General features: G+C 44.7%; 1 protein-coding gene across 1 annotated transcript; it reads right to left on the reverse strand.

The window, feature by feature from the left end:
• Positions 1 to 6,914: 6,914 nt before the first annotated feature.
• Positions 6,915 to 9,671, reverse strand: EDDM3B (epididymal protein 3B). Its single transcript, NM_001244471.1, is given in 2 exon segments — positions 6,915 to 7,690; positions 9,593 to 9,671. A coding segment is annotated over 1 exon segment (441 nt). The 5' UTR covers positions 7,673 to 7,690; positions 9,593 to 9,671; the 3' UTR covers positions 6,915 to 7,231.
• Between the last annotated feature and the right edge of the window lie 3,218 nt (positions 9,672 to 12,889).

Genomic DNA, 12,889 nt, shown 5'->3' on the forward strand with positions numbered 1-12,889 from the left:
CACAACAAGAACTCTAAGCTTTAATTTTTTTAAGTTTCATGATTTCAGTTTCTTAGGAGAAAATACACATGAAAATCTGACACAATAGCTGCCATATACTTGGTAATGTGAGTTTCAACAATAGACTTGAGTGGATTATTCATGTATATGTATATTAATCGGGTAAATGGACAAACACAGGAGTTCCCGTTGTGGCTCAGCAGAGAGGAATCCGATAGTATCCATGAGGATGCGGGTTCAATCCCAGGCCTCGCTCAGTGGGGTCAGGGATCTGGTGTTGCCGCGAGCTGTGGTGCAGGTCGCAAATGCAGGTCAGATCCTCTGTTGCTGTGGCAGTGGTGTTGGCTGGCAGCTGTAACTCCCATTCAACCTGTAGCCTGGGAACTTCCATATGCCATGGGTACAGTCCTAAAAAGAAAAAAAAATCAGAGACAAATTTGTAATATATTAATAAATATAAATAGCACTTACGGCTGTGATGAAGGAAACTACAGGTCACTGTGTGGAGACAGTAGAGAGAATGTGTTACTGGAGAGCACAACACCTGAACTGAGTTTTGAGGATTAGTTAGAGGTTAGGTGAGGAGTTCCCTTAGTGGCACAGCGAAAATGAATCTGAGGAGGAACCATGAGGTTGCAGCTTCGATCCCTGGCCTCACCCAGTGGGTTAAGGATCTGGCGTTGCTGTGAGCTGTGGTATAGGACGCAGACGCGGCTCAGATCTGGTGTTGCTGTGGCTGTGGTGAAGGCTGGCAGCTACAGCTCTGATTAGACTCCTAGCCTGGGAACCTCCATATGCTTCGGGTGCAGCCTTAAAAAGACAAAAAGACCAAAAAAAAAAAGTTAGGTGAGGAAGATGGTAAAGGCATCCCAATGATGAAGCTGTGTGAAGAGACCCCTGCACATGAAGGAGACATGCACATTTAGGGTGTTTGCCTCTTAAATCTGTTCTTACACTTCCATTGGTGCTACGATATCCTTATTCAGAAGCTCATTGTCACATAGAGGGCTCACATAAAAGTTTCCTACATGGATTCCCTGACTTCTAGTCTCTTCCTTCTAATCCACTCTGTGTAGTACTTCCAGATTAGTATTTCTTCACCATAAATGTAACAGTGAAACACTCTTGCCCAATGCTTTTTATGGCTCCAATTATCTTTAGGATAAAAATTATTTCTGGAGTTCCCATCATGGCTGTGTTAACAAATCTAACATCCATGAGGACACAGATTTGACCCCTGGCCTCGCTCAGTGGGTAAAGGATCCAGTGTTGCCATGAGCTTTTATGTAGGTTGCAGACGCGGCTTGGATCTGGCGTTGCTGTGGCTGTGGTGTAGGCTGGTAGCTACACCTCCGATTGGACCGCTAGGCTGGGAACCTCCGTATGCTTTGGGTGCAGCCCTAAAAAGCAAATAAATAAATAAATAAATAAAGCTTTCTGTTTACTTAGTCCTCACGTATTTTATTCTACCCTTAGATGTATTAGGACAGCCCCCCTTCTCCCTGCTGTTTCACAAGTTGGTGGTACCCCCAAATCCGCTGGAGAGGAAAACTGCACCAAGATACCCTAGGCAGGGCTCTCCCAAACTTAGTCTCATATCAGAATTGCCTATGAAATTTTTTTAAATGCCAAGATCCTAGGTCTGCTGAATCACAACCTTGGAGATTTACTGAAGTCTTTGCATATCTACGTTTGCATAACCCCACAGTGATTCTGTTACCCATTCTTTTTTTTTTTTTTTTTTTTTTGCTTTTTAGGGCCACACTTGTGGCATATGGAAGTTCCCAGGCTTGGGGTCAAATCAGAGCTACAGCTGCCGGTCTATGACAGGGCCACAGCAACTCAGGATCCGAGCTGCGTCTGCAACCTACACCACAGCTCATGGCAATGCCAGATCCTTAACCCACTGAGTGAGGCTAGGGATCAAACCCACGTCCTAATGGATACTAGTCAGATTGTCTCCCCTGGGTCATGATGGGAACTCCTGTTACTCATTCTTTGTTTAGAACTATTTTTCTTGGCTGAGATTGCTTTTCACCCAATGCCCAAGTTCTCAAAACTGGGCTCATGCCTGATTCCTGAGATAAGGTTTCCACTTGGTCTTAATTTAGGCAGATGACTTTCTGTCTTGCTATGACTAATGAGCAAGACAGATGGGGGAAGACAAGAATGGATGAATCTGGAGTTCCCATCCTGGTGCAGTGGAAACAAATCTGACTAGAAACCATGAAGTTGTGGGTTCAATCCCTGGCCTCGCTCAGCGGGTTAAGGATCTGGCATTGCCATGAGCTGTGGCATAGGTTGCAGATGTGGCTCGGATCTGGTGTTGCAGTGGCTCTGGTGTAGGCCAGCGGCTATAGCTCCAATTAGACCCCTAGCCCGGAAACCTCCATATGCCCCTGATACAGCCCTAAAAAAAGGGGAAAAAAAAAAAAGAATGGATGAATCTACCTCTCTTATCTATCTCCTAAATTATCCCAAATCTTGAAAGTGTGAGGGAGGAAAAAATCTTTTCCTTCTACCCTCTAAATTCTTGGCTAGGACCCCTGTAACAAAAGACAAATTAATAAGAGAAAAGCACACAAATTTAGCGGGTTTTTTTTGGCCATGCCCAGGGTGTATGGAAGTTTCTGGGTCAGGGATAGAAACTGTATCCCAGCAGTGACAACAACCGCTGTCTTTGTTTCTACTGAGCCACAAAGGGAACTTCAGGTGTATTTTTTTCTATCCCTTTCTTTAGACCTTTGTATGCTTGTCAATTGCAAAATAGTCTCGAACCCTTGTCAATGAAATAACAGAAGATTAGTATCTTTAATAGTTACCTATTACAGCAGTTATCAGCCATATTCAGAACTCTAGAATGTTCCCTCCTCCATAGTTGCTGGTGTATTTCTGTGTCAAGCATCTGGCCAGGGAGTGGCCAGAATAGTGAGTCTGAGGCTGATGCTAAGCAATGAGTTCCAAGTTCCTTTGTGAGGTTTAGTTTTATTGTTTCTGCAGAGCTGAAGGCTTGGCATTCAAAATGGCCACCAACCCTTAGCCTATTGGTCAATTTGAGCATATAATACCATTTCTTTTTCGCCCAGTTGCTAGGTTAGACTATTTCTTGTGACTCCCTCCTTCCTTTTCATACCAGGCATAAGGACCTCTGCTTATTTCCTGAACAAGTCATGTTTTCCATTATCTTCTGAAGGGGAAAATTTTCCAAGACCTGCAAATGGACAAGAGATTACTGGGAGTCTTTTCATTGGCCTGCCAGGATTTGTCTAGCAGACTCAATAGGGACAAATGGACACTGTGAAGGTGTATACCTTTGAGTGACTTGAAGAATAGATATGAACTTGCATGAAACTGATAATAGGATTTCCTATCGTGGCTCAGTGGAAACAAATCTGACTACTATCCATGAGGACGCAGGTTCAATCTCTGGTCTTGCTCAGTGGGTTAAGGATCCGGTGTTGCCATGAGCTGTGGTGTAGGTCCCATGTTGCTGTGGCTGTAGAGTAGCCCAGCAGTGGCAGCGCCAATTCAACTTGTAGCCTGGGAACCTCCCTATGCCACAGGTGTGGCCCTAAAAGGCCAAAAAAAAAAAAAAAAAAAACCCTGAAAACAGTGAACATATTTCCTGTTCATAGAGATGCAAATAAATTCTGTTCAGCAGAGAATATAAATTTCTGTAAACCTAAATTACATTTCAACAGTTTTTAGCATGTTACCAATTTCCTCAGTAGGCTTGGCATTCAAAATGGCCACCAACCCTTAGCCTATTGGTCAATTTGAGCATATGATGAATAAAATGGGTTTGAGTTTATTTGATGACACGGGCTTTTTAAAAAAAGTTTCATGATAACCCAGTTTTAACTTAAAAAAAAATCATTCTTGGAGTTCCCCTGTGGCTCAGTGAGCTAAGGATTCAGTGTTATTGCTGTGGCTCTGGTTACAGCTTTGTCTTGGGTTTGATCCCTGGCTGGGGAACTTCCACATGCTGTAGGATTGACCAAAACAAAAACTCCTTAACACTTCATTCTTTCAAAGAAAATGTTTTGGAGTTCCCGTCATGGCTCAACATTAACAAACCTGAAAATTATCCACAAGGCTGTGGATTCAATCCCTGGCCTCGCTCAGTGGGTTAAGGATCCAGCTGTGAGCTGTGGTTTAGACTGCAGACGCAGCTTGGATCTGGCGTTGCTGTTACTGTGGCATAGGCCGGTAGCTGCTGCTCCAATTCGACCCCTAGCCTGGGAACCTCCATCTGCTCCAGGAACAGCCCTAGAAATGGCAAAAAAAGACAAAAACAAACAAACAAATGGAGATTTTCTTTGTAATTGTAAATTTCACTCATAAAAGGGTAATTTATTTATTTATTTTGTTTTTTGTCTTTTTGCCATTTCTTGGGCCGCTCCTGTGGCATATGGAAGGTTCCCAGGCTAGGGGTCTAATTGGAGCTGTAGCCACCAGCCTACACCAGAGCCACAGCAACGAGGAATCCGAGCCGCGTCTGCGACCTACACCACAGCTCACGGCAACGCCGGATCATCAACCCACTGAGCAAGGGCAGGGATCGAACCCACAACCTCATGGTTCCTAGTCGGATTTGTTAACCACTGCGCCAGGAACTCCTGGATAAAGTTTTTGTGTAGGGTCGTCATTGCCTTCTCCACCAGTAAGTATTTCTAGAGAATGAGTCATTCTTCTTTTCCTCATACAGCAGGAAAACATCCTTACAGAGATCACTCTTTTACCTGTAAATGCCTCTTAGAAAAGGGTAACTTTTTGTGGTTTTCAGAGCTCCTCTCATATCTGCTGTTTCTTAAATAACCAGCCCAAAATAATCCTCATGAAACCAAGCAGGGCCCTGTGGGGCTCCTGGGCACAAAAACTTTTCTTTGTCCCCCTCCTTTTTTTTTTTTTTTTTTTGCTTTTTAGGGCAGCACTTGCGGCATATGGAAGTTCCCAGGCTAGGGGCTGAATCAGAGCTGCAGCTGCCGGCCACAACCACAGCTGCAGCCACAGCCACACGGGATCCAAGCCATGTCTGCAACCTACGGCACAGCTCACAGCAGCATGTGATCCCCGACCCACTGAGCAAGGCCAGGGATCAAAGGCGTATCTCATGGATACTATTCGGATTCATTTCTGCTATGCCACAATGGGAATTCCTGTTCCCCATTTCTTGTTTTTAGGAAACAGACCTCATTCAGCCTCTGTAACCTCCCTTGAGTTCCAAAGGATAGATTCAAACAGTTGCAGAGACAAGAAGAATTGGTCCAGAAACAACAGTGCAGCCTTGGGGCAGGGTCCTGTTTCACCTCAAGGGAGATACACAACAATATCTTTGAGCTCTTCTGCAGAACTAAAGCCTCCAACAAAGGGAAGATGTTAACTACCTGATAAAGCATTCTTCATTCCAAAAAGGAGGACCTGAGTCTACCCTTACCTTATCTGTGGTCCTATTTTCCACTCCCCAAACTATAACACCACCTCCTAATCTCTCCCAAAGGGCACAGTGTTTAAGGCATTAACTTGCTGTGGCCTCCTTTGCCTGGCAAAGCAATAAAGCTTTTTTCTCTCCTCTGCTCAAAACCCTGTCTCCTTGTTTCTATTTGGCACTGGTGGACAGAGACTGAGTTTCAGCAGCGCTTATGCCAGAGAGATATATTTTAGGGTGGAAAATTCTGCTCCCTTAAGTGGGTAGCTTAATTTAAAATGTCACCTGATTTTTAATGTTTAAATCTTGGTCTTTTTTCTAATGTTTCAAGGCTGAGTCATTCAACATGATGCCGGAGGCTGAAGAACCCAGGGTCCTTTAACGTTCATTCCTTTTCCTCCCTCTACCTGCCTGAGGCAAAATTATGCGGAAGTGAGTATTTCTTTTACTCGGTATCTCTATCTCCTCTTAGGCAAACAGAATTTCTGTGGACCGTACTTACTTGTGTCCTCAACATTTCCTTCTCCAATTTACTTCCTCTTTCCTCCAACAAAATGTAAATCTTAAGCCGTAACTAAGCAGAACCCAGTGAGGTCTTCCCAGAACAGGCACCCCCCGACACCAGCCCCCAACTCATGTCCTCCACCTGTATTTTTATCTATAGAAAAACTTTTGGGATTTCCCAGTGTGGCTCAGTGGTAATGAAACCAACTAGTATCCATAAGGACGTGGCTTCAATCCCTGGCCTCACTCCGTGGGTTAAGGATCCAGTGTTACTGTGGCTGTGGTGTAGGCCGGCAGCTGCAGCTACAGTTCCACCCCTAGCCTGGGAACTTCCATATGCCATGGGTGCAGCCCCGAAATGACCAAAAAAAAAAAAAAAAAAAAACCACCACTTTAGTCAAAGATTCAATTTAATCAGAGAAGTGAGAAAGTACAGAGAGAAAAGAAAACAGTAATACTCACTTAGCCTTTCAACAAAGTCAAGGAACTTCAGTTCTTCAAAGACCATAGATAATATTCTGAGCTCCATTTCCTTAGAGCTCTTTTGCAGGTGCCGAAGCCCCCCACCAGGTGGAAAAAGTCGACTGTGTGCTGCCCAAAAGCATGTAGACCCCAGACCAGTTGGAACCAGGAGTTTGATGATGCTGACTCCCAATTACCTCATCACCCACCAATCAGGAAAATGTTCAAGAGGTTATCATGCCCTGCTCCTCAAACACTAGAAGACTCCTCACTACCCTCTCTGTGGTGGTGGTGGGGCATAGTCTTTGAGGCCCTAGCTGACTGTGTTCCCCTCTTTGCCTGGCAATTAAAACTATTTTTTCTGTTTCCTCCAACACTGCCTCTGAGTTTCCACTTGGCATCGATGTACAGAGGCAGCCGATATTTCAGCAACAAATCTGTATCCCACACACTTATAACACCTTACTAATCAGTACTCTGCACACATAAATAAATTTCACACAATTGGAATAATATACTTTATTTAGGGAAGGTAATATCATTCAGCTCGTAAAGGTGTAAAGAGAGTCAATGTCAGGAGCATTCCTAGGCTAGTCAAAAAGAGATGCTATATGGGCTGGATCTTTTAAAAATGTAGAAGAAAATTGGGTATATGAGGATAGAAGAGTATTCCAGGCAGAGAAACAACATAGGCACAGTGATGATAGCAAGAAACCGTGTGAAACATAGCTCTAAGTAGTTGGAAAACATTGACATGTACATGCAAGAGTCATTGATGGAGGCAGGGCCACCACTTGGGAAACAGAACACTCAAAGCAGTGGGTGTAGGTGGACTTTCTAGCGGCTGATAACCTCTAGCACCCGCATGTCCTCTATGCTATCAACATAGCCATTCTTGCTGCAGTGGAATTCAATGTAGCTGTAGCTCTTGTAATCTTTATAGTTACTTTTGTTATTTTTCCGGTAGCATTTGAGGGTTTTGAAAGGATATTGACCCCATATATACACATTTCTATAGCGATCTCTCCAGTTCCTGATGCACATACGCTCAATTTTTTGCCATAAGGTATAGACAAAGAGGTGATTGTTCTTGTCTTTGGGGATATCTCTTTCCCTCATAAGATCATTGCATCTGTACTTGCTGAATTCCCAGTTTGTGTTCAGGTGGTGCTGTTTCATAAATTCCCTCCAGGAAAGGTTCTGGCTGTGTACAAAGAGCTCGCATAAGGGGAACAGCAGGGCCAAGAGAGGGCCTAGGACCTTTAGAGAGGATGCCATCTCAGTCACCAGGGCCACCTGTGGGTCCACAGGGAAGAGAGAGGAAAGCATTATCTCAGCACTGCCCTATAAGCTGAGCTCTACCTTATAATTCCCTTCCCTGCCAATGTAAGCACTTGGACTCAGTTTTACCATTTGGTTCTCAGGCTAGAAGATGATAAGTCTTATTAGATAGTAAAGTCTATAAGAACTGAAAATATGCTGCAGCCTGAGTGAGACAAGTACAAAGTTATAAAAAATAGATGAAGTTTCTTTTGAGAATCCCAAACACCTCCTGTGTGCCCTTTCCTCCACCAAACTGAGGGACTAACCACCCTCTCCCTAGCTAGTTGTTTTGCAGTCTAGATCAATTCTCAGGAGAGCAATTCTTTAGTGTCCTAAAGAAAATGGTATTTAATGTCTCTGAAGTGGAAAGGGTTTTCACCTTTTAAGGAGTATAGAAGATGAGTAGAGGAGTTCCCATCGTGGTTCAGTGGTTAAAGAACCCAACTAGTATCCATGAGGATGCAGGTTCGATCCCTGGCCTTGCTGTGAACTGTGGTGTAAGTCACAGACACGGCTCGGATCCCATGTTGCTGTGGCTGTGGTGTAGGCTGTCAACTACAGCGCCAATTCGACCCCTGGCCTGGGAACCTCCATATGCTTCCATGTGTGGCCCTAAACAGACAAAGGGCAAAAAAAAAAGACGAGTAGAGACTTGGAAGATAATTTTTCCAAGCAGGAAGGCTTTGGTTGCCTGAAATCCTAGGCGGCAACGACCCTGACCCTGCAAGCCCGTGCTTTGGGGTCTTGACTTCCTTCTAACACTTCCCCAAAGCCTTTGGGAAGCACACGGGTAGTTACATTGTGTGTATTCAGTATTATAAGTAATGTAGAGATGATTTAAAGCATATAAGAGGAGGCGTAATCACTGGCACAGTGGGTTAATGATCAGGCTCGTCTTTGTAGCATTGGCCCAGCAAAGAAGGTTAAGGATCTGGCATTGCTGCAGAAGTGGCGTAGGTCGCAGATGTCGCTCAGATTAGATCCCTGGCCTGGGAACTTTCTTTCTTTTTTTTTTTAAATGATTTTTATTTTTTCCATTATAGTTAGTTTACAGTGTTCTGTCAATTTTCTACTATACAGCAAAGTGACCCAATCACACACACAATATATACATTATTTTTCTCACATTATCTTCCATCATGCTCCATCATAAGTGACTAGATATAGTTAGGCCTGGGAACTTTCATATGCCGCAGGTATGGCTGAAAAAGAAAAACAAACAAATAAACAAAACAGTATGTAGGAGGATGTGCATAAGTTAGATGGAAATACTATGCATTTTATACAAGGGAATTGAGCATGCTTGGATTTTGATATCCTGGGCATGGGAGGCCCTGGACCAATCCCACATGGACACCAAGGGACAATGGTATTATGGTCAAAAATACTGGGGAGGATGTGGGTTGTGGGGAGAGTGGGGAGAGGCTACAAGAGCTGTATCACTGAGATTAATACTGATTGAATCCAAGCCTTTGCTTTTTACAAGTTGGATCACCGTATATTCTTTTTTTCTTTTTTTGTCTTTTTAGGGCCACACTCAAGGCATATGGAGGTTCCCAGGCTAGAGATTGAATCAGAGCTGTAGCTGCCAGCCTACACCAGAGCCACAGCAACATGGGATCTGAGCCGCATCTGCGACCCACACCACAGCTCATGGCAACGCCAGATCCTTAACTCACTGAGCAAGGTCAGGGATCGAACCCGAGTCCTCATGGATGCTAGTCGTGTTCATTAACCGAGAGCCAGGACGGGAACTCTGGATCACTGTCTATTCTTAATTCCACCATCTAGAGAAGGCCACTCAAGCCCCTTCCAGTGTTCCTAAGCCTTTCCCTCTAAGCATCCTCAACACCAATCTTACTAACCATAACTCACCCTATTTAGAGCCAACAGTCCTGTTACTGGTTGCAGAGGGAATCAGTATATGGATCTGAAGAGCAGAGTGTCTGTGTCTTTCTCCTTTCCTTAGAGCTGAGAAATCCGCAGCAGGGAAGGAAGGAATAACTGGAGGGTGCAGCGCTCCAACTGATTGGCAGTGATGGGGGGCGGGGGAACAGCCTTGCTAAGAGAACCAGTTCCTATATCTTCTCATCTAGAACACTTGGGTTCATTCTGAGAATAGCCTGGAGCAAAGGTGTCAGACATCAAAGACTGACTTGTGGACACAAAGAACTGCAAGGCCCAGGGTAACCCCAGAGAGAGGTTATCTAGAGTTATCAGGAGAAAACTGGAGATCTGGATCCTAAACCCACTTCCCAACAAACTTCTAGGGGAAAGTCCCTGGATGGCATATCTGGAGTTGTAAACTGTGGGACTTTCATCAAGAGGCGAAAAAAAAAAAATCTAGTCAGGGGTGCAATTGGTAGATAAAGTGAGATACTTGAATGTGTTTTCTATCAACAGATTTCTTCAAGGGTTGTTCCTAGCTAAGTCACCTTGGTTGATTCCCCCCACCCCCACCCCCCCGGCCACACCGTGGCATGCAGAAATTCCAGGGCCGGTGATAGAACCTGTGCCGCAGCAGTAACCAGAGCCATAGCAATGATAATGCTGGAGCTTTAACTTGCTGAACCACCAGGGAACTCCACCTTGATTGAATTTCTTACTAGGCCACCTTGTTATGAGAATGTCATGAAGAGTAGCAGATATGCTCCCCCCCAAAATCTTCTGTAGGGGAGCAACAGCCGCCACCACACACACAAATGTGTTGCTTTGGCGTGAGGATTATTTTGAGCTGAAAACAAACAAGGCCCCAAATTCTCAGGAAGAAACTTGATTTTCCCCCAGTTGCCTAAAAGAATTGTAGATAAAGAATCTCACCTGCCATTTCTTTTTTTATTTCTTTGTTTTTTTAATTTTTTATTTTTTGCTATTTCTTGGGCCACTCCCATGGCATATGGAGGTTCCCAGGCTAGGAGTCTAATCGGAGCTGTAGCCGCCAAGCCTATTCCAGAGCCACAGCAAAGCTGGATCTGAGCCGTGTCTGCAACCTACACCACAGCTCATGGCAGCGCTGGATCCTTAACCCACTGAACAAGGCCAGGATTGAACCCACAACCTCATGGTTCCTAGTCGGATTCGTTAACCACTGAGCCACAACGGGAGCTCCCTTTTTTTTTTTATTTTATTTTTTTTTATTTTTTTTTGCTATTTCTTTGGGCCGCTCCCGCGGCATATGGAGGTTCCCAGGCTAGGGGTCGAATCGGAGCTGTAGCCACCAGCCTACACCAGAGCCACAGCAACGCAGGATCCGAGCCGCGTCTGCAACCTACACCACAGCTCACGGCAACGCCGGATCGTTAACCCACTGAGCAAGGGCAGGGACCGAACCCGCAACCTCATGGTTCCTAGTCGGATTCGTTAACCACTGCGCCACCACGGGAACTCCTTTTTTTTTTTAATTAAAAAAAAATTATTTTTCTTTCTCATCTTTGGCCTCCCCGTGGTATGTGGAGTTCCTGGGCCAGGGATCTGTTCCAAGCCATGGCTGCAACCTAAAGGGAAATTGGGGATCCTTAACCCACTAGGCCGACCCTGGGATAGAACCTGCCACAGTGCTCCCAAGCTGCTGCTGATCCATTGAACCACAGCAGGAACTACTAGTTTTTTTTTTTTGTTTTTTTTTTTCTGTCTTTTGTCCTTTTTAGGGCCACACCCTCAGCATGTGGAGGTTCCCAGGCTAGGCGTCTAATCAGAGCTGTTGCTGCCAGCCTACGCCAGAGCCACAGCAACACCAGATCCAAACTGCATCTGCGAACTACATCACAGCTCACGGCAACCCTGGATCCTTAACCCCCTAATCGAGGCCAGGGATTGAACTCTCAACCTCATGGTTTCTAGTTGGATTCGTTTCCGCTGCACCACATCGTGAACTCCCTAGTTTTTTTTTAATTATAGTTGATTTCCAATGTTTTGTCAGTTCCTGCCATTTCAATGAACAAAGGATATTGAGGCCATCAAGCTATTAGTCCCTGCTGCTACCTCCAACAGTGTACTTTGAGGGGAACTCAGGATGGAGACAAACAGGATACTGGCCTTAGATGGTTAAGATGCATATCAGGAGTTCCCATCGTGATACAGTGGTTAACGAATCCGACTAGGAACCATGAGGTTGCGGGTTCGGTCCCTGCCCTTGCTCAGTGGGTTAAGGATCCGGCGTTGCCGTGAGCTGTGGTATAGGTTGCAGACGCGGATCCCGCGTTGCTGTGGCTCTGGCGTAGGCTGGTGGCTACAGCTCCGATTCGACCCCTAGCCTGGGAACCTCCACATGCCGCGGGAGTGGCCTAAGAAATAGCCACAACAACAACAACAAAAAGACAAAAAGACAAAAAAAAAAAAAAAAAAAAGATGCATATCAAAGGAATGATTTCAATGAGCCCAGACACTTGTATCTTCCCAGAGAAAAGTGCTAATTTAGTTAACTTGATATGTCTGGCTTTTTAAAAATTAACAATAATAATTTGATGTTCTGACTACCTGCAGTGGTTTTTGTTTTTGGTTTTTTTCCCCCAAACACCTATATATCCTGGCTCCTCCCTTACCTCTTCAGAATAGTCGTTCAGAGTGTCCGAGAGGCTGTCTCCCAAGATTAAGTCCGCTGAATAAATCATAATTTTCAAATTTTAGGTTGTGCATTTTTTTAATTTGACCGAATGTGGACAGAGGACTTGTTCCAGGAAGAGAGTTTATCACCATAGATAATTAGGGTATAATATGAACTAGGTGCAGTAGGCGAGAAGGAAGCTAGGGAAGTCTGTTAAAATTTCTCTCTGACCAAGTTTTCTTGCAGTGGGTTGAGGATTCCAACATTGTTATTGCTGTGGCTTGGGTTGCTACTGTGGTACAGGTTTGATCCTGGCCTGGGACAGAAGTGGCCAAAAAAAAATCTCTGTCCCATTTTCTCTGCATGGCCCAACAAATATTTGTTTGCCAAATATCTGCTCCTTTTATCTTTTGGTGAATTGCCTTTCTCTTTGTAGTCTTAACAGGGATGGAGTAGGATAGTTACACAGATAGTTGTCTAGACCATAGCTAGAGAGGTAAACCTAGGGGATTTTGGGAGATGTAAGTTAATAACTGCTCAAGAGACCCATCAGAACAAGGCAGGCTTGCTTGACTAATGGAGGCCCTAAATATGCCTCAGGTCATTGAATGGGGGATGGGGTGAGGCCT

The sequence above is a fragment of the Sus scrofa genome, chromosome 7 (genome assembly GCF_054392235.1).
Source record: "Sus scrofa isolate SSC_HxYL_T2T_F1_AM1 chromosome 7, Sscrofa_HxYL_maternal_Yorkshire_Landrace_v2.0, whole genome shotgun sequence".
NCBI classification, from domain to species: domain Eukaryota; kingdom Metazoa; phylum Chordata; class Mammalia; order Artiodactyla; family Suidae; genus Sus; species Sus scrofa.